Genomic DNA, 23,720 nt, shown 5'->3' with positions numbered 1-23,720 from the left:
TCTGCGCTTCCGCCATGTTGAACTGATTCAAGTTGTGTGTGACTGCTGGGACCGAAGTGACAAGCTCCAGAAATCGGACCAGATAGAGTTTGGGGGCTGTTACGGCGCCGGGTGACGCATGAAAAACACCCAGATGCAGAGGAAAATCGTAGGAATTAGATTTTTCTCGTAAGAGGTTTGTGTCTTGCGAAAGTATCGCCGATATAGGCCACGTTTATGTAATATACGACGACACCATCGTTAAAGACTGCACTTTATCCCTTGAATAGAGGGGGAAGTCAAAGCGAATTCCTGGTGAGTTCTTAGCTAACTAGCTCGGTACTCTTGCTGGTAAATGTTAGCTATCTAAAGCTAGTACTAGGGTCAGTTGGTGACGGATGCAAAATGATTGTATGCGGTTTAGTTTTTGTGTAAATTTCCATTTTCTTTCTCACTATATATGCCACCTCAATGTATCTTTTACTATGTCAATTGATGTAATCGCCTCTGCACAGTCGAAACAATACACGATTTGGTTAGCTTGCTTCTCTACAGTGACTGACTCGAAGCTAATGCTAACTACGTTGTCCATAACAGTCGATCTACAGATTGGATAGGTCCTGTGAACCTCTCGTCTACAAGGTATTGAAAAGCATTTATTGTCTACGTACGACTGCCAAGCTTTCCTTCGTTACATATTTATCACTCCACTGTCGCTGCGTTAATTTGCAGGTGCCGGGGTTTAAATGGACAAATTTTTATTTATTTTGCTGTGTGTTTGCCTGAGCGTCAGGTCTGAACACTCATTTTCAGGAAATAGACGACTCCCCTGTCAATAACGTTTGGCGTTACGTTAGCCGGGTCGAGTTGTTTCTATGACCCAAATGGCGAGAATGAAGACATTTGGCTTGTTGGTTAAGTGTCCATCCTGCAAAGTTTAATGGGAGTCTGGTAAGTTGGACTAGTAAGGCCATATCACCAAGCCGCTCACCACAACACAAATGTTAGCTCACTGTTGCTTCGGGTATTTACTCGCACGTAGCCAGCTAACAGCTAATGTTAACGCTTTACCTCGGCTGGTCCTTTAGCACCCTCGCACAAAAGAGCTCTCTTGTAACATCGCTTTGTGCGTATTTGCCACTGGGAACGTGTTGGTAATCGATAGTGGTGTAGTTATTAACCGGCCCGTGTGTGTTTTTAGGGGGCAAATTGTGTAGCGAAGGCTCGCTTGGTAGTTGTGCTGTCAGGCCTGACCGAGCGATGAGGCCTTCGTGGCTCCGCACCGTGGACTCCGGACGATAAGGCCGTCATTACTCTGGTCTGGGCGGACCGTCTTGTGGGCTAACCCACTGTTAGTTTCCACGGTTAGCTGGTAGCAGGCGTCAACTACCCCGACATGCAGCCGGCTGCGTCGTTTTACGGCGCTAGTGTTGTGATATGTGACCGTGAGATTCCTGGATTCGGACCGTCTAATAGTCGATCTGCCCCGCGTCTCTTTGCACGAAAATGCCCCTTTAAGGCTCCGCGTTGAGTGTTTCCCCACGGTAGGACCGATTTCTGCAGCATTTTCGGGTGCATTTGTGCTTTTGTGCGTCACGAGGAGCCGATCCACCATTATTAATGAACTAGTGCTACAAGATAACAATGTTGCTGCTCTGCCTCGGCCAGAGACCACTACTGCACTTTATCACGCTATAACACATGTTATAAGCCATGCATGGCGCAATGCATATTGTAGTTATTTAAGCAGGTGTCTGTGGACATCTGGTAAACAGGAAATAACGGGGTTTCGCATATTTAAGTACAAAAAGTGCATGAAAATGAACCTATTCTTCAGAGAAATGAAGCTTATTTTGGATATATTTTCATCTCCACCTGTGTTTCAGTGTTTAATTTTAATAGTTCCTCATAAAATGGCCAGTTGATTCCAAGAAGACAAACCGCATTAGCTGTCTTCTTGGTTTATTGCACAGCTAATACATGTTTTTATTAGATTTCCTGGCATGTTGTCTTGATGTTGGTGAACTTGCAGCCCTCCGAGGTCAGTGGAACAGCAGTCCCATTGAGGCCGTTTAACTGCCACTTAAAATACTTTTTATTGATCTGATCTCGAGTTTTCTGGCTTCATCACTTGTGTTTGTCTCCGCTTTTGACCTTTTCGCTCCCTGTTGATTCACGTCACTCAGATTTGCCCTGGATTCCTGCGTGTCTCTGGTCGCCCGCTTCCTTGACCTTATCTGTTACCTTCGAACTTTTCTGCCCGTCTCTGAATATGTAATATAGCTGGTGGTTGTAGCGACGCTGCAGGAAATTGTTATTACACATCCTCCACAGAAAATATCAGGGGACTGTTTTTTCTATGGTCGGTGTGTGGCTGCTTTAAATGAGCTGGAAGGCTCTGAAACAGCAGAGGGGAGCGTTCATTCTGCCTCCAGAGAACATGACAGAAGCAGGAGACGATGCGTTTGTAAACAGTAGCAATACTCAGTCCTGTGCTTCAATTAATCAATCATTTTATCCTTAATAATTGTGGCTGCACAGGTGCAATAAAGCCCGTGGACCGGGCTGTGTCCGGAGCTTTGCTGGAGCGTACGAAGGATTCCTCAACGCCGATGTTGTCTTTCAGACAGCTTCTGTTTAGTCTAAATCAGATCACATGGGTCACTGTGGAGAGCGGCTCTGGGTTGAGCCCCAAACTGTAAATATATTCATTAATTAGTGACAAGAGAACAGAGCAACAAGGTTGTCTGTACAAGACAATAGTGCACGTGATGGTGTTTTCACTCTTTTTTTATAGATATTGAATGAAATAATGCAGATGCAATGTGATTTGTATGGATCTGGGCCTGGATTCTGACCTCTGCTCCTGTTTCTGTGTTCCAGTTTATGCAATGGTCTCAGCAGCACACCCAGACCTCCAGCTTGTGTCCCGCTCTTGTGTCTTTGGGCTCTCTTCCCTCTGCTCAACAGCTGAGGTGGCTGTGATTTCACTCCTGGGCAGCACTCCCTAAAAGGCCAAGATTGCCAAGATCTGCCCTGTGGCGAGCATGACGGCCACCACGCGTGGCTCTCCGGTGGGGGGCAATGAGAGCCAGGGCCAGGCACCCGATGCTCAGAGCCAGCCACCGTTGCCACAGAACCAGGTATGCCTCTCTACTCTCAATGGCTGTCTTTGCGTTATTGTATTTGCCCCCACGTTTCTCTACTCGGTATTAAATTGTGCGGTGGCGTCACAGTAGCAGATGCTAACGGATTCTAGCTGTGCTGACACGAAACCATAGTTACGCCACTGTTTCAATCAGGCGTTGCACCACAGCTTTCTGACAGATCCAGCTCATACCTAACCACACAGATGGAAAAGGGGGGGGCGAAAATGGAAGGGACGAGGGAGCGGAAAAGGGGGAGAAAGGGAGCCACAGCGAGGCATCAATGAACAGAGCTTCCTGAGTGATGGATAAGGAGTGTGTATATGTGCAGGCCTGTGTTGGTGAGAGCGAGTCTGGGTGAGACGTGAGAAGCAAGCTGCCTATGTAGGTCAGCCAAGCAGAAGGAGCCTTTAACCATACACCCCCACATCTCATATTTTTCATTTGTGCCTTTCTTTTGATTCTGTTTATTCTTTAACATCTTATACAGCACAAAGCTGCTCACTGCAAGCGCAGCCGCCTTTGGTTTCAACATAAACGAAGAGGGGAATGGTCATATAGGGCTTAAGTGGTTTGCTCGTGTTGCCTTTCATTCCAAATTCATCTTTTTCAGCACTGAGAAATACTCTATTGTGCAAATAATGCACACCTATACATTCCGCTTGCATATTTCAGCTTTTTCTGCCTTTGGTCTAAATGCAGATAAGGATGAAAACAGCATTTCATTGTATCCTTAATACAATGAGTAGAATGACCTTTTTGTTTGATGGCCTTTCAATAAGAACACCTGTTTCTTTATAGCTATAGTGAATGTTTGTGCTCAGTAACGGGGCTTCAAGACATCCCATCACACCCAAGGAGTCGACTTTGCGTGACATATGTCACTATGGAAACATGCATAATTCAAAGGACTTGCTTGCCAAATATTGTCCAGTATGAACTTTACTTTCCCTCTAAAAAAAATAAGAGATTTTTGGAGATGTTGGGTTGACAAATGACGATGTCATAGAATCTGGATATTTAGAATGTCTCTTTAATGAATGAAGGTTGGAGCTTCACAGTCTCATAGTTTGTTCATGACTGGGTGGTGAAGGAGTCAGTCCAGTCATCCACACGTTTCTACCTCAATTCCAAAATCCTTAATGTCCATATGGGAGGTATTAACCCCACATTGCTCCTGAAGCTTCCATGCGCCCTCTGATGCAGGCCTGTGTTTATGATGATTTCAAATCTAGACAGACTCACTTTCTTCGGAACATTTTAATGACAATATTAAATACATATGTGTTAAATAGCTAGAATTCCATTTGCAGTCACATTTATACTATGAGAAATAAGGAATAGAGGTTTACTTCTGAGTCCATAACTGAGGCTGATTTTTTTTTTTTTTTTTTTTTAATGCAACCATTCCATTGCAGACATCATCTCCTAACTCGTCAAATGAGAACTCTCCAGTGAGCCCAACAGATGAGCAAGGCCAAGGAGACGGGACACATCGGCTAGAGAAGGAGGAACCGGCCTTCCCACACGCCGACCTGGCCAAGCTGGACGACATGATCAACAGGTATTTTCCAGATGTAGTTTTGTTTGTCTTTAAGTGGATCATGACAGCATCCACATCAGTGTCTGAGTGCTGACTATCAAAACAGCCCCTCCATTACAATTCAGACTTACTGTTACTTGCTCATTTATGCAGAATCTTATTTTATATTACAGCCCCTGCTGTAATATTATTCCCCCACCAGGTGTCGCTGTTAATGCAGCGGATGAAGCTTTGAAACTGAAACTTTTTGACAAACCCGGGTGTAAACATTTTATGTTTGACGGCTAAAGTGGGCTTTAAGGTTACCTTTGTGCTGTGTGGGCTCCCCTCTTACTTAAATCTGCTTTTACTGTAGACATTTTGGACTAATACCTGACTTATTGCACAGCTGTGTTCAACGTGGTCACCATGAATGTATATTTTCGAGATTGGATTCATCTATTTACCTATATTGCATTTGTTTAACAATGTGGTACATCTTACTCATTAACAAAAACTTGTTCTCATTCACAAGTGTTTCTTTTCTTCCTCTAGGCCTCGTTGGGTTGTGCCAGTTTTGCCAAAAGGAGAACTAGAAGTTCTTTTGGAAGCTGCAATCGACCTGAGTAAAAAAGGTAGAAATGCACACATTATTGGATGGATTTGTTGTGTTGAGAATAAACAATCAGAACTATTTTATCAGTTTTACTGCAGTTGACTTGAGAGCATGCCATAGATTTCATTCTGCTCCGTGCGTAACCAGACATCTCCAACACCATCATGTCCCATATTTCCAGTCTTGCGTACCATAACAGTGCACAGGAGTTTTCCTGGAACAGAATGCCTCTAAAACATGTGTTCTCATCAGCACATGATTTTATTTTATGCAATTTTGCAATTAGCAGTATTCTGTACATTTTGTAATTTGGTGATTGCCTCCGCTGAGGAGGTTAGGTGACGTTTATCTGTCTGTTTGTGAAGAAAATAACAAGTTTTTTTTTTTTGAAAAAGTTATGAACAGATTTTAGTAGAATTTACTAAAAATGTTAATAATGAGCCAAAGAACAGATGATGTTGGTTGTCTTACGACTCATAATATTATACCATCAGTGTAAATCTCAATTTGTGGAGAAATGACCTGTTTGGCGGAGATCTGCCCTCAACTACTTTTTTCTTAGTTATTTATTTTGCTTTCAGGACTGGATGTGAAATGTGAGGCATGTCAGAGGTTTTTCCGAGATGGTCTAACAATCTCCTTTACCAAGATCCTGACAGATGAGGCCGTCAGTGGCTGGAAGTTTGAGATCCACGTGAGTTCATATTTGATAATATATTTAATGTAAAATTTTTTCTGATGTACAGTTGGCTTTAAGGAAAAATAGGTTATATATTGAACCCCTAAATAGGTGAACTGAAGAATTGTAACAAGAAAAAAGTGGTAGCAAAAAAATTAGGACGGAAGTCATTCGTGATTCATGTCTAATTTATGTTATATGATTTTATTTGTGATTTGTTTTTTCTCCTCACAGAGGTGCATCATCAATAACACCCACCGTTTAGTGGAGTTATGTGTGGCCAAGCTCTCTCAGGACTGGTTTCCACTGCTGGAGCTGTTGGCCATGGCAACGAACCCTCACTGCAAGTTCCACATATACAATGGCACTCGGCCTTCTGAATCTGTCCCAGCCGGGGCACAGCTTGCTGACGATGAGCTCTTTGCCCGACCACCGGATCCTCGCTCTCCCAAGGTGGCTCCTTGCTGTAAAATGAACATTAGTTGTTCAAATAGATGTGTCAGTTACTCACAGTGATTTCAGTATAATTGTCCTGTCATGCGTAAGATAATTGCCGATCTAAAGCTTTAAAGCAGACCTCTCTGTGATGGTAGTGATGGTATAGTAGAGTGCTAACATAAGCAGCAGCCGAACACGCCACAGCTTTATGTAGACCAACTACTTATTAGAGATATTTTCTTAATGAATGTATCCAAAACCAGAGAGGCACAGTTTGATTATTGATAAATTATGGATCAAAAAAATTAAGTGAGTTGTGTGATGTGCTTTAATTCTTTACTCACCTTTTTTAGTATGTATTTTTCTTAATACTGTTCCTTGTGTCCTATTTCCTTTTTGATATTTACAGGGCTGGTTGGTGGACTTGATAAACAAGTTTGGCACGTTAAATGGTTTTCAAATTTTGCACGATCGCTTCATGAGTGGCCAAGCACTGAACGTCCAGATCATCGCTGCACTTATAAAGTAAGGTGTTTGTTTTTTAAGATGAATACTCAAAGGTTAACGATGTTTTTACGATTATTGTGGACACAAGTTTATGTGTGCTGACTGCTCTGTGTTTCAGACCTTTTGGCCAGTGTTACGAGTTCCTCACATTGCACACTGTAAAGAAGTACTTCCTTCCAGTCATTGAGATGGTTCCCCAGTTTCTAGAGAATCTGACAGATGAGGAGTTGAAAAAAGAGGCCAAGAATGAAGCCAAAAACGACGCACTGTCCATGATAATCAAGTCTCTGAAGAATCTGGCCTCCCGAGTACCTGGGCAGGAGGAGACTGTGAAGAATTTAGAAATTTTTAGGTTAAAAATGATACTTAGGTGAGGCTCATAAAACAAACTCTTTCAGTCCCCCTGATGTTATCAAAAACATCCAACATGTATTTGATGTTAAACAGGCTTTTTTTTTCCTTCTCAGGTTATTGCAAATTTCTTCTTTTAATGGCAAAATGAATGCACTAAATGAAGTTAATAAGGTAATCTCTAGTGTGTCCTACTACACTCATCGGCATAACCCAGAGGAGGAGGAATGGCTGACTGCTGAACGCATGGCGGTGAGCAGAACTCGGTAGTTTCGTGGTTCTTATTTTAGAATTAATTCCTTCATATTTAAAAAAAACCCTCCCTTTTGTGTCATTCATATTAGGAGTGGATCCAACAGAACCACATCCTGTCTATTGTGCTGCGTGACAGTTTGCATCAGCCACAGTATGTTGAGAAACTGGAGAAGATCCTTCGCTTTGTCATCAAAGAGAAGGCTCTGACGATGCAGGACCTGGACAACATCTGGGCAGCGCAGGTAACCTCAAACTTGCTAACCATCCGAAATATTGAGTCTGGCTTTTTAAGTGTCAGCAAGTAACTGTGGAAGAATCTTTCTAAACATTGTTATTTAATGTAAAAAAAAAAACCCGTTTCTCTACATGAATAAGGGAGTCTTGATTAAAAAAAATTAAAATGTTTTAAATTTTTTCCCATCAATATGTATATATTCTTAGATAATTACAGTTTTTACTTTAATTACTGCCTTTTGTCTGTTTATCTCTAGGCTGGCAAACATGAGGCAATTGTAAAAAATGTACATGACCTGCTGGCAAAGCTGGCCTGGGACTTCTCACCAGAGCAGCTTGACCACCTATTTGACTGTTTCAAGGTAAGAAAGAGATACCCTAGTTCTGTTTTACTCAGTATGGGGCTCATCTGTGTTTCATTCTTGTTCATTATGTAGTTCAGTCATTTTGGGGAGGGGGGGTTGAAAACCAGTTTTTTGTAAAATGTCCATTTAAAATCCTGTTTGGTATCTCCTCTGCAGGCAAGCTGGACCAATGCTAGCAAAAAGCAGCGTGAGAAACTGTTGGAACTCATCAGACGCTTGGCTGAAGATGATAAAGATGGGGTGATGGCCCACAAGGTCTTGAACCTGTTGTGGAATTTGGCACACAGTGATGACGTACCTGTAGATATCATGGACCAAGCTCTTAGTGCTCACATCAAAATACTAGACTACAGTTGCTCTCAGGTACACATTATGGCCTTGGTCAAAGTGTTTAAAGGTGAATGCTGTGCGAATTATGATATAGAACACTTGTTTAATGCAATGGGTGTGATCTTAAATTTTCCTCACAGGACAGAGACACACAGAAGATTCAATGGATAGATCGTTTCATAGAGGAGCTACGAACCAATGACAAGTGGGTGATTCCTGCCCTGAAGCAAATCAGAGAAATCTGCAGCCTCTTTGGTGAAGCCCCACAAAACCTCAGGTATGGCCAACGGTGAAAACTATTTTGCAGGATAATTTGACTGTAAATGTGATGTTCATGATGTGCTGGATGTTATGTCATCCACCTTTATAATAAACCCACTATTCATTCATTCGTTAATTCCAGACATATTTTAAACGTGTTGCATTTCTCATTTTCTTATTGTGAACTTTAATTTTGTTTTTCAGTCAAACCCAGAGAAGTCCTCATGTCTTTTACCGCCATGACCTTATCAACCAGCTTCAACACAACCATGCTCTGGTGACCCTGGTCGCTGAAAATCTTTCAGCTTACATGGAAACAATGAGGCAGTTGTCTAAAGGTGCATGACACTATGAGAACGGCTGCTAGTCAGAACTTTTATTGATGTGTGCCAGTGTCTGTAATGTGCACTGTTTGCAATGTGAATATGTTTACGTTTACAGAAGAACAAGCTGAGTTTGACCCTCAGACAGTCAGGCCAGGTAGCCGCTACAGCCATGTCCAGGAAGTCCAAGAACGACTTAACTTTTTGAGGTACATTTCTTTAAGCCTAACATTGTCGGTATATCTACGGTAAGAATCAAGGGATACTGGGAATAAAACATTACCAATCGCACAAGAAAGAGATGGCTATTGTTTGTTTTGCCAGGTTCCTGCTAAAAGATGGCCAGTTGTGGTTGTGTGCCCCTCAAGCTAAGCAGATCTGGAAGTGTTTGGCTGAGAATGCAGTGTTTTTGTGTGATCGTGAGGCCTGCTTCAAGTGGTATGAGGTTTTACCCAATGTTGCTGTTAAACCTACTGAATTTCGTGACATTTACCAATGTGTTGCTTTTTGCCACCTAATAGGTACTCCAAGCTCATGGGAGATGAGCCAGACCTGGATCCAGACATAAATAAGGACTTTTTTGAAAACAATGTCCTGCAGTTGGACCCTTCTCTATTAACAGAGAACGGCATGAAGTGCTTTGAGAGGTTCTTCAAGGCTGTCAACTGCAGGGAAGGCAAGCTGGTAGCAAAGCGCAGGGCCTATATGATGGATGATCTAGAGCTAATAGGCCTTGATTACCTCTGGAGGGTAAGTATTGTTAAAAACTAATTGCAAAGGTATTCACTGATGATTTTGAGTATTGAAGGGAAGAATATTCTGTACAGTTATAGTTGCGTAACCCAGTACAGACAGGAACTTGATGACAATAGCTCGTCCTTGAAATTAATGGTGTGTGTTGTTGACGTGTAAGGTGTCTCATTATCTTTCAGGTGGTAATACAAGGAAGTGATGACATTGCAAGCAGAGCCATAGATTTGCTAAAGGAGATCTACACCAATCTTGGACCAAAACTGCAAGTCAATCAGGTACATTGACGTTCTCGTCCTTATTGTGGCAAAATTTGGGGATTTTGCAGGCTTGCATATTATTCGACCGATTTCTGCCTACGTGGAGAGACATCCCAACTGTCAGCTGTCATAATGATTCGATTCTTTTAAGATAGTTGGCCACTTATGCAGGGTTAGCATATGTAGAAACATTCGGATTCACACCTGAGGTCAAGTTACAAGTTCACTTTTCCTAAAAATGCGTGATTTCGGACTCTGGGGGGAAGCCGAGGTACCCGGGGAAAATGTGGAGAGAACATACAAACTCCACAGCAAGAAGATCCCAGGTTTAAATTCCCATGTGACCGGGGCTTTTTGTGAAGTGGCAGAACTGACCACAAACAAGAGCCATCTGTCATTATATGCCCCCCCCCCAAAAAAAGATTATTCATGCCAAACATTAAAACACAAATAGTTGGTAATCACAATTCACATTTGCAAGATATGATTTTGCATCAATAGTTGCTTGTCTTAATACTCGGATAGTTGGCCTTTTTTAAATGTAACCTTTTTAAAAAAAAAAAAAAAAAAACTAGGATTGGTTGTAGAATCATTTACATTATTTTAGCTCAAATTCATTTGTTTTTGTCTGTTTTTAGGTTGAAATTCACGAAGATTTCATCCAGTCATGTTTTGACCGTCTGAAGGCGTCCTATGACACCCTGTGTGTGTTAGATGGAGACAAAGACAGTATCAACTGTGCTCGTCAAGAGGCTATTCGCATGGTGCGAGTTCTCACTGTGCTTAAAGAGTACATCAATGAATGTGACAGTGACTACCACGAGGAGAGGACTATACTGCCCATGTCAAGGTGCAGTCAAAATCTTTCTGGAAGGTTTTTAGGAAACAATATTTCAGCTTTTTTTTTTTTCCCCTGATATTTTACAAACCATGTGTCATTCATTTGTGATTGTGTCTTATCAATTTTTTCACACCTTAACAATGCCAGAATAAATCCACATTAAAGACAATATGACAAGTGATTCAATTAAATAGGTGTAAACTTTATTGAGACGAGTGTCAACTTAAAATAAATGTTCTTACTCGGAGGTAATGTTAAATTTCTGCTTTGCTTCCTCTACAGAGCTTTCCGTGGGAAACATATCACTTTGATCATTCGTTTCCCAAACCAGGGGCGTCAGGTAGATGATTTGGATATCTGGTCACACACAAATGATACAATAGGCTCAGTACGGCGCAACATCCTGAACAGAATCAAGGCCAATGCTGCTCATACCAAAATTGAGCTATTTATTGGTGGAGAGGTTGTTGACCCCGCCGACGACAGGAAGCTGATTGGACAGCTCAATTTGAAAGACAAAACGGTGAGGTTATTATGATGATCCACCCTTCTTCTCTTTTCTGTGTAAATATTTAAAGACTAGTGTTGTCAAATGATTAATTTTATAATTGGTCTGTCTAGCTGATTACAGCCAAGCTGACCCAGGTGAGTACCAACATGCCCTCCAGTCCAGACAGCTCCTCTGACTCATCTACTGGGTCCCCTGGCAACCATGGAAACCACTACAGTGATGGGCCCAACCCAGAAGTAGAAAGTTGTCTTCCTGGTGTGGTGAGTTTACAAGAGAGATTTTGATTGTTATATTTTTATATTCAATTGTAACTCTTTAATGTGCTGTCATGGTAACTATTCCCATCTAGGAGATTGTTACTGTTTTATTTATGTTTTACTCATATTTTATCTTGACCATATATCAGAGCTTTGCCTTTAAATTGGTTGTCTTCATTCTGGTAGGGTGGATTTATTTCCACTTTATTCACTGCTTATTTATTCAGGGAGGACTGGTTTTGGCAGTTTTTGGCTATTTGGGTCCACATTGGGACAATTCCATTCAATTTTCAAGCACACATAATTTGCTTTTGCCAAATTTGTGGCTCTTTTTTTAGAGAGGTGCCTCTCCATGACACATTTGCAGCAGTTTTTGCCCTACAGTTTGGCCCATTTGTTACAAGTTTACTGTTTTAAGGCCAATGGTCCTGTATAAGTGCTCAAGGAAGCATTGAGACAACAAAACGGCAGCTTTAGGTTACTTGTTTAACCCTGGTTCCTGGCCTATCATAAAATTAGAGGACTTAACTTTAATAATTGCTCGGTAAGAAGGGTTAACTTTGGGCCCTACTAACTTAACTACGGTAAGTTAATTTGGTGGTTGTCTGTAACTACTGGTACTTTTAACTGCGGTGTTCTCTACAGTGACACAACCTGATCTACGTTGCACTGCTGACCGTTACACATGGATCTCCTGTTTCCACTGCTATGTTGTGTTTGCTCAAAACAATGTGAAAGCCTCTGAAGTGCTTCAATAAAGGATATCACAGGGGAATTGGGATTGTTACTGTGGGGTTTCTCCAGGAAGAATGAAAAATAGGTTAAACTATCCAAGCGTCAAAGAGAAATTTACAATGGCTCATTAATTTCTGAGTCATTGAGGTTCATGTTGTTGGCTGGTTGACCAATTTTGGTTTGTTCTTACATTTCATTTGATTTCTTGTGTTTATTGTGAGGCTTTATGTATCACTACAAAAATGTAAGTTTATTTAAATCTGTCATCTGAATGTTCTTGCGTGAAATTTGGAAAAACTGGTAATTTCATATTTGTCATTAAATCAGGGAACACTACTCAAAGCACCACCTCACTTTTGTTCATAGATTATGTCCTTGCATTTGCGATACATCTCCTTCCTTTGGCAAGTAGCTGATCTGGGCTGCAACCTCAACATGCCACTACTTCGAGATGGAGCTCGGGTTCTTATGAAACTTATGCCCCCAGGTAAATATGCACCTGCGGTCTGTCCATTTTCCTGTTTTATCAATAACACGGTGGACTTAAAAGCACCCATGTTACATGCGAATAATTTTATTTTGGTTGTGTTCGATGTTCCTAGATAACACTACAGTAGAAAATCTCAGAGCCATATGTTTGGACCATGCAAAACTTGGAGAGAACAGTCTCAGTCCATCACTTGACTCGAGATTTTTTGGACCTTCGCCTTCACAAGTCCTCTACCTCATAGAGGTGGGTGTAACTGCTTTAACACTGCAGCTGTCAGTTTAACAGCTACCACTTGACAAGCCTTTAATGTGTACCTTTTTGTTAGAATATTTGAGCATTGTAGCTTCTTCTCAGTTTCGGCAATGTGAGAGAGATTTGTTCTCTGATTTGTTCTCAATGTTTCCCCTCCATCTTTCTAGGTTGTGTATGCTTTACTGATGCCAGCCAGTGCCACTCTGGGCGAGGACGCCAGTGATTTTCAGTACAACTTCTTAAAAAGTGGTGGCCTTCCCCTGGTATTGAGCATGCTTACCAGGAACAACTTCCTCCCTTCTGCAGATATGGAGACCCGGCGTGGGGCTTACCTCAATGCACTTAAAATTGCAAAGCTCCTCCTCACAGCTGTAGGATTTGGACATGTCAAAGCTGTAGCTGAAGCCTGCCAACCCAGTGCTGATGGAAATATTCCCGTGTCACCGGTGAGGCAACTGGTATAACTCGCCTATATTACATATCCTTCTTATTACTTTCTGTATAATAGACTTCCTCCTAACTGACACGTTGTCTTCTGTTTCTACAACCACCACCTCCCTTACGTTTGTACAGATAAATCAAGCTACTCACGACCAGGCTCTGGTCCTCCAGAATGCCTTACAAAACATCCCCAACCCTGCATCAGAATGCATGCTGCGCAATGTAGCCATCCGCCTGGCCCAACAGATATCTGATGAGGTAACTGAAAACATAAGCAACCAACTTAAACACCAAATTGACCTTTACAGAAGGGTGGGGTGGTAGGGGAGGGAAATGCATGTTCAAATAAAAGGTGCAAATTCATTTTTTACATTTTTGTTTCCTGATTCTCCACTAGAGCTTTTTCCAGGCATCAAAGTACATCCCAGATATATGTGTGATTCGTGCAGTTCAGAAAATAGTGTGGGCGTCAGGCTGCGGTACAATACAGCTCGTCTTCAGTTCAAATGAAGAAATTAGCAAGATATACGAGAAGGTGAGTTAATTTGTGCTTCTCGTGCTAATGTTTTTTGTTTTGTAGTCCAGGTATTTGAAAAACCTCACCAAAACTAAATGTCCAACTATCCCTCCAAAATTGGGTCACAGTAAAACAACTTTAATATGATTAACAGGGCAGTGTTATGGTTTTGGTAACATGCATCCATTTTTATCGTTAGACAAATGCAGCTAAGGAGCCGGATGGAGAAGACGAGCAGGTGTGCTGCGAGGCCCTGGAAGTAATGACATTATGCTTTGCCCTCACCCCCACAACTCTGGACACACTCAGTAAGGAGAAGGCTTGGCAGACTTTTATCATAGACTTGCTTCTGCACTGCCACAGCAAGTAAGTACACCTGGCTACATGTCATATTGGCTGCTGAGTCACGAGTGGAAACACTGTACAAGTGTTATCCTCTCCGGTCTTCTCCAATGGGGATATTTTCATTTGTGTTAAACAGATCTGTACGTCAGATGGCCCAGGAACAGTTTTTCCTAATGGCAACTCGATGTTGCATGGGTCATCGACCCCTGCTGTTCTTCATCACCCTCCTCTTCACTGTGCTAGGGGTAAGTGGTTGCGTTGCTAAATGGCAGATAGGTGGAAATTTCCAAGTTCCTAATTTCTGATTATTCTTTTCCAGAGTACAGCCAAAGAGCGCGCCAAACATGCTGGGGACTACTTCACCTTACTCAGACATCTTTTGAACTATGCCTATAATAGCAACATCAACCTTCCAAATGCTGAAGTGCTCCTCAACAATGAAATTGACTGGCTGAAAAGGATACGGGTAAAACATCTGTTAATCAAATAATTGTCTGACTATTGTAGTTCAGATTAGTCATAGTCATTCAAAAATACATGTGTGTGTGTGTATTTACTAGGATGAGGTTAAACGGACGGGAGAGACTGGTGTTGAAGAGACCATCTTGGAGGGACACCTTGGAGTCACAAAGGAGCTTTTAGCATTCCAGACACAGGAGAAGAAATATTACATTGGCTGTGAGAAGGGGGGAGCAAATCTCATTAAGGTGCAACATTCAGATACTTGTATTTAAAAAAAACAACTTCACTTCTTTATTGTCCCTTCTCATAAAAGCATTAACAGGTTTTTCCATTTCCTTTTCAACTAGGAGTTGATTGATGACTTCATCTTCCCGGCGTCCAATGTTTACCTTCAGTACATGAAAAGTGGAGAGTTTCCCACCGAGCAGGCCATCCCAGTCTGCAGCACCCCTGCTTCTATCAATGCTGGCTTTGAACTATTGGTAGCATTGGCAGTAGGCTGTGTCCGTAACCTCAAGCAAATAGTTGATACCCTGACTGACATGTACTACTTGGGTAGGAATTCTCTCTGCCAATTTAACTCTTGATCTTCTCTTACATTTGCAAATGGTGCATAATGTATTTTTTTTTCCCAAGGTTGTGAGACACTAACAGAATGGGAGTACTTGCCTCCAGTTGGGCCACGGCCTAATAAAGGCTTTGTGGGACTGAAGAATGCTGGGGCCACCTGTTACATGAACTCGGTCATTCAGCAGCTATACATGATCCCTCCCATCCGCAATGGCATCCTCGCCATCGAGGGGACGGGCACTGATGTGGATGATGACATGTCTGGAGATGAGAAGCAGGAAAATGAGGTAAAGCAGCCCCATAAACTAGCTCTTAGTCCTGGGAGTCAAAAACATTTGAAACTCCTTTCACCCATTGTAAACATCACTATTTGGCACTAGCAATATGATTCCTCCACAATACATTTGTTGAACCTTTGCACTACTCACACTACTTGTTGTTATAACACAGTGTCATAACTCCTGCATGTGTCAGTGTTGTGTTTAATCTGGAGCTTCTGACTCCTCAGAGTAATGTGGATCCTCGGGATGAAGTATTCAGCTACCACCATCAATTTGATGATAAACCCTCCAGTAAGTCAGAAGACAGGAAAGAATACAACATCGGGGTATTGCGGCATCTGCAAGTCATTTTTGGACATTTGGCCGCCTCACGGCTGCAGTACTATGTTCCAAGGGGGTTCTGGAAACAGTTCAGGTACTTTGAAGGAAAAAAGGAACTTTGAATCGGTTTCTCTGTGTTATATCGGTTGCAGACAAACATTTTATTTGTGTTTTAGATTGTGGGGTGAGCCAGTAAACCTGCGAGAGCAACATGATGCCCTAGAGTTTTTCAACTCTCTGGTAGACAGTTTAGATGAAGCCCTGAAAGCCCTGGGCCACCCTGCCATGCTCAGCAAGGTGCTGGGAGGATCATTTGCTGACCAAAAGATTTGTCAGGGGTGCCCACACAGGTAGGTGCCGTCTAAGTTTGCATAGCTATAAGAAATATTTTATGAAAAGTTCACCCTAATCCCTTGTATTTTTTGCAATGTCAGGTACGAGTGTGAGGAGTCATTCACAACTCTGAATGTAGACATCAGAAACCACCAGAACCTGTTGGATTCCATGGAGCAATATGTTAAAGGAGATTTGCTGGAGGGAGCCAACGCTTACCACTGTGAAAAGTGTAATAAGAAGGTGAGAAGGACACTCGCCACAGTTATAAGCAGCCACAAATCATTATTGATATGAAAGGAGTCTTAAATGTTCTGAGGTTTAGGTTTTTTTAGGATGTAATTGAATGTTTTTAGTGTAACTGTTGACGGCCTTGTTTGTTGTTCAGGTGGATACGGTGAAGCGCCTCCTGATTAAGAAGCTGCCACCTGTCCTGGCTATTCAACTGAAGCGCTTTGACTATGACTGGGAGAGAGAGTGTGCCATCAAGTTTAATGACTACTTTGAGTTCCCCAGGGAGCTGGACATGGAGCCATACACTGTAGCAGGTGTGGCCAAGCTCGAGGGAGACGACGTTAACCCGGAGAATCAGGTCATCCAACAGAATGAGCCCTCTGAACCGACACCTTCAGGGAGCTCCAAGTATCGTCTGGTGGGAGTGCTGGTACACTCAGGACAGGCCAGCGGTGGGCACTATTATTCCTACATAATTCAGAGGAACGGAGGAGATGGTGAGAAAAACCGCTGGTACAAATTTGATGACGGCGACGTGACTGAGTGCAAGATGGACGATGAGGAGGAAATGAAGAACCAATGTTTTGGAGGAGAGTACATGGGCGAGGTGTTTGATCACATGATGAAGAGGATGTCATATCGAAGACAGAAACGGTGGTGGAATGCCTACATCCTGTTTTATGAGAGAATGGACTCACTTGACAAGGACAACGAGATTGTGAAATACATCTCTGATTTGACCATCTCCGCCACAAAACCTCATCAGGTCAAGATGCCTGGTGTCATCGAGTGCAGCGTCCGCAAGCAGAACGTCCAGTTCATGCATAATCGAATGCAATACAGCCTGGAATATTTCCAGTTCATTAAGAAACTTCTGACCTGTAACAGTGTCTATTTAAACCCTCCTCCAGGTATGAGTCAGTTTGCTGTGTTCTGCTTTTAAATAGAAAAAGAATTTGGTGCATAACAGAGGTTATTAGAATCATAATGCTTTCTAATGATTATGACAAAATGGTTCACTCACCCTCAGTCAGTCAGTAATTGTAGCTTTTGCAGGAAGGCTAGTATTTTAATGATGAAGGTCACCACCGGAGAACAATGAGATTACGTCATCGGTGTAAATCTGCATCCTGAGGCCACTGAACCACACAGCCTCTGCAGTTTTGAGACAGTATGAGAGTACCCGTCCGGAAGGGTCTGATTTAATGGCAACAATAAGAAAGAATTTCAGAATGATGATACATATAGTCCCTATATTCCAAAAACAAACTCACCCGCCACCCTAATCGGCCGTTTCAGAGGCTTCATACTATAAATGCTTGCAACAAGTCTGATGCACAGCCCCAAACACCATTTAAATTCCCGAGTTTATCAAACATGTCTCATAGTTTAAAGGGTTTGTTGTAGTTTTAAGTAAATCAGCCCCTGAAATTAGAGATTGACCAAAATAATGAAAGTTGTGTAAATACCATATTTTTATGAATCATTTAATCTTCAAATTATACTTTTCTTTTGGATCCATTGTGGTGACAGAATGTTGCCTCTGTTGTTTCAATAATTCCATGCCAGAAAAAAAATCACAGAATATTGCAAACGCATCTAAAAATATTTAGTTGTCTTGTGTATTTTATGGTGTGTGTGTGTGTGTGTGTGTGTGTGTCTCGCGCCATCCTCTCCTTAAAATTATCATCTTTTAATTAGGACAAGATCATCTTCTCCCAGAAGCTGAGGAAATTGCAATGATCAGTGCTCAGCTTGCTGCCAGGTTCCTCTTCAGTACAGGTTTTCACACCAAAAAAGTCGTGCGGGGCCCTGCCAGTGACTGGTAAGCCTCGCCTCTCTCCTCTTCAGAGATTCTCTTTCATTTTTCTCTAACTATATTTCCTTGGTTTCTCTTTAAGGTATGATGCCCTCTGCATCCTGCTGAGACACAGTAAGAATGTACGCTTCTGGTTTGCACACAACGTTTTGTTTGCGTACCCTAACCGCTTCTCGGAGTACCTGCTGGAGTGCCCCAGCGCTGAGGTCCGTGGTGCTTTTGCCAAGCTCATCGTCTTCATAGCTCACTTTTCCCTGCCAGACGGCTCGTGCCCCTCCCCGACAGCCTCACCCGGACCTTCTGCTCAGGTGGGTTCTGGACTTTGAGCTGACCCATTTGGGGAAACATCGGCTCTCGTTAGGACTCACTAATGGATTCATGAGGATTAATTATCAGTCAGTGTTCTGTTTGGAGCATCTGGCATCGCTGTGAACTTTCTGGGGTTTTCTGTTGTTTACTTGCAGGGTTGTGATAACCTCAGTTTAAGCGACCACCTGTTGAGAGCCGTACTCAACCTGCTCCGAAGAGAGGTTTCCGAACACGGCCGTCACCTGCAGCAGTACTTCAACCTCTTTGTCATGTATGCCAACCTCGGTAAGGAGCTCGCGTTGGGTCACTCAGCCGCCACGACCACCTGCTCCTCCGTGAATTGTACAAGTGACTAAATATCTGTTTTTGTCATCACATTTGAAACACATAAATATGTCAACCTTGTAAAACAGTTATAGTCATTTTTTTGGTAAACAGCCGAATTGGTTTTTCCTAATATGAATATTTCAAAGAGTGTAAATTGAATATTTAATTAAAAAAAACAAGGTATTTAAAAATAGGCCTGAATGTTTCCAGCTGTGAATAGTGTTGTTGTGTAATTTTCCAGTTGTGTCCCCTCCTCTTCTGCAGGCCTGGCAGAGAAGACCCAGCTCTTGAAGCTGAACGTTCCAGCTACTTTCATGTTGGTCGCTCTGGATGAAGGTCCTGGCCCCCCAATTAAATACCAGTATGCTGAGCTGGGAAAACTCTACACTGTGGTCTCCCAGCTCGTGCGCTGCTGTGACGTGTCCTCGCGCATGCAGTCGTCCATAAATGGTTTGTATTCTTTAATAATGCTACGTTCCTCTGACCTGCCTAGATTTCAGGATCGAATCAAATCTCTTCTTTCTCCAGGAAATCCTCCGCTCCCGAACCCATACGGGGACACCAACCTCACAGCTCCGGTGATGCCTGTGCAGCCACTGGTGGCAGAGATCCTGTTTGTGAGGACCAGCTATGTGAAGAAGATCATCGAGGATTGCAGCAACTCTGAGGAGACGGTGAAGCTGCTTCGCTTCAGCTGCTGGGAGAACCCTCAGTTCTCCTCCACCGTGCTCAGTGAGCTGCTCTGGCAGGTAAGAGTCCAGGATGTGTCCACCGTATTTCCACACCGCTGGGACGTCCAAAATCCACTGAAATTAATCTTGAAGGTCGTACGTGTGCAGGTGGCCTACTCTTACACCTACGAGCTGAGGCCCTACTTGGACCTGCTGCTCCAGATTCTGCTGATTGAGGACTCCTGGCAGACGCACAGGTCCGACTGATCGCCCACAGTCAAGGCCGAGTTCTGCACTGTCTTCGTTTGTCCTCTGCGTTAAGTTTGTTTTACCCTGTTCTGTAGGATCCACAACGTGTTGAAGGGCATACCGGATGACAGAGATGGGCTCTTTGATACCATCCAGCGCTCAAAGAACCACTACCAGAAACGCGCCTACCAGTGCATCAAGTGCATGGTGGCGCTCTTCAGCAACTGTTCTGTGGCCTACCAGATCTTACAGGTGGGACCCATTTGCCTGTTATTCTAATACCAGTTATTAACATAGAAATGAAAGATTAAGCCCGCAACAGGTGTAATAGTCTTTACTAATCCGCCCGCTCTCGTCCGCAGAGTAATGGTGACCTGAAACGGAAGTGGACCTGGGCGGTGGAGTGGTTAGGGGATGAGCTGGAGAGGAGGCCTTATACTGGGAACCCTCAGTACACCTACAACAACTGGTCACCTCCAGTTCAGAGCAACGAGACCTCCAACGGCTACTTCCTGGAGCGCTCTCACAGCGCTCGCATGACATTGGCCAAAGCTTGTGAACTTTGTCCTGAAGAGGTAACGACGCCGCCACCGTCCGTGGCACACGTGCACGCGCCTCCTGAATAGTCATCGTTAATGTTCGGTTTTCCAAAACTGCTTGTGTGTCTGCCAGGAGCCTGATGAGCAGGAGGCGCCTGATGATCAGGACACCTCCCCTCCTGAAGACACCTCTTTGTATCCACATTCTCCTGGGACAACCCAGTTTCAGCAGGTATTGTTGGGACTCTTTGGACAGTTCAGGTTGGTTCCAGACACGACTTTTCTTCACTGACATCACCTGCTTTCCTCTACCAAACAGAACAACCACCCCCATGGGCAACCTTACACTGGTCCTGCTGCTCAGCACATGAACAACCCCCAGCGTCCTGGTCCTGCTTCTGCCCCGACTCCTGGCCCCAACCAGAACCCAAACCCGAACCCGAACCCGAACCCAACCCCAAACCCAACCCTCACCCCTGCTAGCACCACTCCCGCACCAGGGCCACGAGCACAAGAAAACTGGGAGAGCACCGAGGAGGTCGCTCCTGCCCCGACCACGATACCAGCGCCCGCGCCACCGAAAGAATAACCCCCCTCCCCCCTCGCTGTGCCTCAAGCCTCCATCATTCTGATCTACTTCCTCTCATGTTTCTAGTTAACAGGGCTCCTCCGTGGGCCTCTGTCCCCTATCTCTGTCTCTCTGTCGGGCCCCAGGGCAGGGCAGAGCCAGACCACCCCTCCCATCAGTCTGTCAGGGTCCCTGGCCTGGGGCTGCCGGACTGTGTGACAGGGACCTGCTGGTGGCTGCGGAGGCCACAGAGCGGACAAGAGTTCTACTAAAGAAAGCAAATTTACCCAGAGCCTACAATGTTAATGCGCTTGTCTACATGACATAAAGGTGTACATAGTATGTTTATGTTTTTGACTGTTCCGATTTCCCCGGTAGCATTACTTTGTGGTTTGCTGTTGGGAGATGTTGAAGATAATATGAAAAACAAAATGGATATTATAAATAAAAACACCCTTCCCTTCCCAAAAAAGCCTGTAAGAAGAAGACTCCTTTGTTTTTTCACCCACGTACGGCAGTGAAGTTTGTTCAGATGGTTTATTGTTATTCAGCTGTTGAAGGACGCATTGTTGCTATTATTATTATTATTATTATTATCCATCAGCTCTTTGTAACCCCGCAAACGATGCCAAATCAACTCACGAGCTGTGGTTGGTTTTAGTTTGGAGTTTTGGAATGGTTGGTTGGACTTTTACGGTGTTTGATGTGGAAAAAGCAGCGATGCAACATTGTTCTCAAACCCAATGCCTTTCTTTCTTTCTTCTTTGTTCTGGTGATTCATTCAATCCTCTGAAAATCGGGTTAATATGCTGTAATACTTAGCATGGCTTCTCACCGAAATAGCTGTAGCCTGAGGGAAGACTTGTGATGACGATAACAACCTGAACCTGTTCTTAATCCACAGCCCTCTTGTCTCTTTTTCTACTCATCAACCTGGTCTACAGTGCGGGTGATCTTTTGAATTGATGTATGAATAAGTGGCTTTTCAATTGCACATTATAATCCTCCAACTCCATATTTGGCAGTCAGTTTTGGTGAGATAGACGGCTTAGCTTTCATCTTTAGGAAACCAGAAAATGAAACATATGCAACAGAAATGCTGCACTGGGCTGTCTGGTGTATAGTCAACTGTGGTTTGCTTCTGTTTCTTCAATAAAACCTAGTTGTAGACGGACTCGTTGCCCATCGGCTTCCTGTGGTTGAGGGCGTCGGGGTTGGCACCCAGCGGAGCAGCAGGGTTGGACTGGAAGAATAGTGGCCGATTAGTCATGTTGCAACTTGTAATTCTGTAGGAGTAAAAGGTAAACATCAGTAAATACTGTATTTAATTGGTAACTTGAATGCATGTATTTTTGATTTGATTTTTTTTTTCTTTTCTTTTGGGGTTTTGTTTAAAACACACCAAATACTCCTGCAAATGAAAATATTCAGCCCATCGTATTATATTTAAATATTTTGCTCTTATTTTATAGAATTTATTTTGTTGTATTTCACTAAAAATAGAATTTGATTTAAGAGGAACATTTTGTCCTTGTGTTATTTTTAAAGAAGATATTGACTGTACAGAGTTCTTCGCCGTTTTTTGCCGACTTTTGTTTTGGCCTTGGTGGTTGAATTCTGGAGCTACAGTTGCAATGTGGATTTTCACTTTGTGAGTTTTTTTGTGCACAGAATATAACAAAAAAAAAAAGCATTGCGCCCTTAGCAAATAAAGAACATGGAATCTTGCCTGTGTTTTATTTTACTGGCAGATATAAGCAGCACAGAACTGCTGGCTTGTTTCTACCTCTGAACTCGTTTACACACATCTGTACCTTTATTCTGGATCCCTCTGACATCCAGTCAAGTGGGAGATTGTTTTCCCTTAAATCTCCTCTTTCCTGAGGCTGCATCATGGTAGTTGCTCATAAATGAATGAGTTTTGGGGCCATTCAGAGCCGAAATTGGGTCAGAATATAATTTCTTGTCCTTGGTGCTGCTGTTTCACCTATGAGGAATTCGGATCCAGAGATCGGCTGTGGATATATTTAGAAGTTGGCACTTTAATTTGAAAAGTATTTTTACTGGTGTTACGGACATCAGCACTACAATTTAAATGGTTTCAATTGACAAATGACGTCGGTTAGCCGGGATATAGCGCCATCTGCTGGAGTGCGCCGTTTCAAACATTTCCCAAAAATGAAGAAAACTGCATTCCTGATTGGAGTCGTCCCCTCAAAGTTCGGGATAAACAGTTATAAAGGAAATAATAAAAAATAGAGTTGTATGTCTTTAATACCAGCGCCACCTTCCACCACAGAGAGATCATACACGTACTCATATCTGATTCTAATGTTTACATTGCTGATGTCATGGTGATGTCGTCTGTACGTGTGGTGCCTTCTTCACACCTGTCCGTCCCAGGGAGGGGGGCCCTCACCTGTGGCCCTCGTCTGTGGCCCTCTCTCAGGCTTCTTCTTTTCTTAAAAGGCTTCCCTGACCGTTTCTAACAGAGGGGGCGTCACCACTGTGCAGACTGTAACGACTCCCGAGAAAAACGATGCGATTTGGGCTCTAAATAAAGTTGATATGAGTTTATTTCAGTCTGTTTTTGGTCTTTGTTTTTTAAAATTTAGTATTTTTGTATGACGGG

General features: G+C 43.1%; 1 protein-coding gene across 10 annotated transcripts; it reads left to right on the top strand.

The window, feature by feature from the left end:
- The first annotated feature begins 36 nt into the window (after positions 1-36).
- On the top strand, positions 37-22,816 carry usp9 (ubiquitin specific peptidase 9). 10 transcript variants are annotated; one of them, XM_029850043.1, is made up of 46 exons: positions 37-175; positions 2,863-3,122; positions 4,544-4,689; positions 5,203-5,282; positions 5,845-5,957; positions 6,177-6,395; positions 6,790-6,905; positions 7,006-7,257; positions 7,355-7,490; positions 7,583-7,735; positions 7,985-8,089; positions 8,249-8,455; positions 8,563-8,699; positions 8,888-9,021; positions 9,125-9,215; positions 9,331-9,444; positions 9,528-9,756; positions 9,939-10,034; positions 10,655-10,866; positions 11,140-11,380; positions 11,479-11,628; positions 12,727-12,847; positions 12,963-13,093; positions 13,270-13,560; positions 13,676-13,801; positions 13,941-14,078; positions 14,260-14,426; positions 14,542-14,650; positions 14,725-14,871; positions 14,966-15,112; positions 15,215-15,422; positions 15,504-15,724; positions 15,946-16,133; positions 16,216-16,389; positions 16,474-16,615; positions 16,761-17,517; positions 18,308-18,431; positions 18,508-18,733; positions 18,890-19,076; positions 19,326-19,511; positions 19,590-19,810; positions 19,886-19,989; positions 20,077-20,233; positions 20,344-20,556; positions 20,654-20,752; positions 20,840-22,816. In XM_029850043.1, the coding sequence occupies exons 2-46, from the start codon at positions 3,027-3,029 to the stop codon at positions 21,107-21,109; spliced, it is 7,881 nt and encodes a 2,626-aa protein (XP_029705903.1). In that variant the 5' UTR covers positions 37-175; positions 2,863-3,026; the 3' UTR covers positions 21,110-22,816. The 10 variants fall into 10 exon arrangements, with proteins under 10 accessions (XP_029705903.1, XP_029705943.1, XP_029705930.1 ...); XM_029850083.1 differs by having other exon boundaries at positions 43-294; positions 13,270-13,548; positions 18,890-19,019; positions 19,901-19,989; XM_029850070.1 differs by having other exon boundaries at positions 43-294; positions 13,270-13,548.
- Positions 22,817-23,720: the final 904 nt, after the last annotated feature.

This window comes from Takifugu rubripes, chromosome 1, assembly GCF_901000725.2.
Source record: "Takifugu rubripes chromosome 1, fTakRub1.2, whole genome shotgun sequence".
Lineage (NCBI taxonomy): Eukaryota > Metazoa > Chordata > Actinopteri > Tetraodontiformes > Tetraodontidae > Takifugu > Takifugu rubripes.
Note: the sequence above shows the minus strand (reverse complement) of the source record. Positions and strands in the feature narration are given on the sequence as shown.

Bases quoted from the DNA above. Each gene is read 5' to 3' on its own strand.
- usp9 (XM_029850043.1), top strand. From the start codon at position 3,027: ATGACGGCCACCACGCGTGGCTCTCCGGTGGGGGGCAATGAGAGCCAG. The intron at 11,381-11,478 runs GTGAGGTTATTA...TGGTCTGTCTAG, and splicing joins TCAATTTGAAAGACAAAACG to CTGATTACAGCCAAGCTGAC. The intron at 19,990-20,076 runs GTCCGACTGATC...CCTGTTCTGTAG, and splicing joins GACTCCTGGCAGACGCACAG to GATCCACAACGTGTTGAAGG.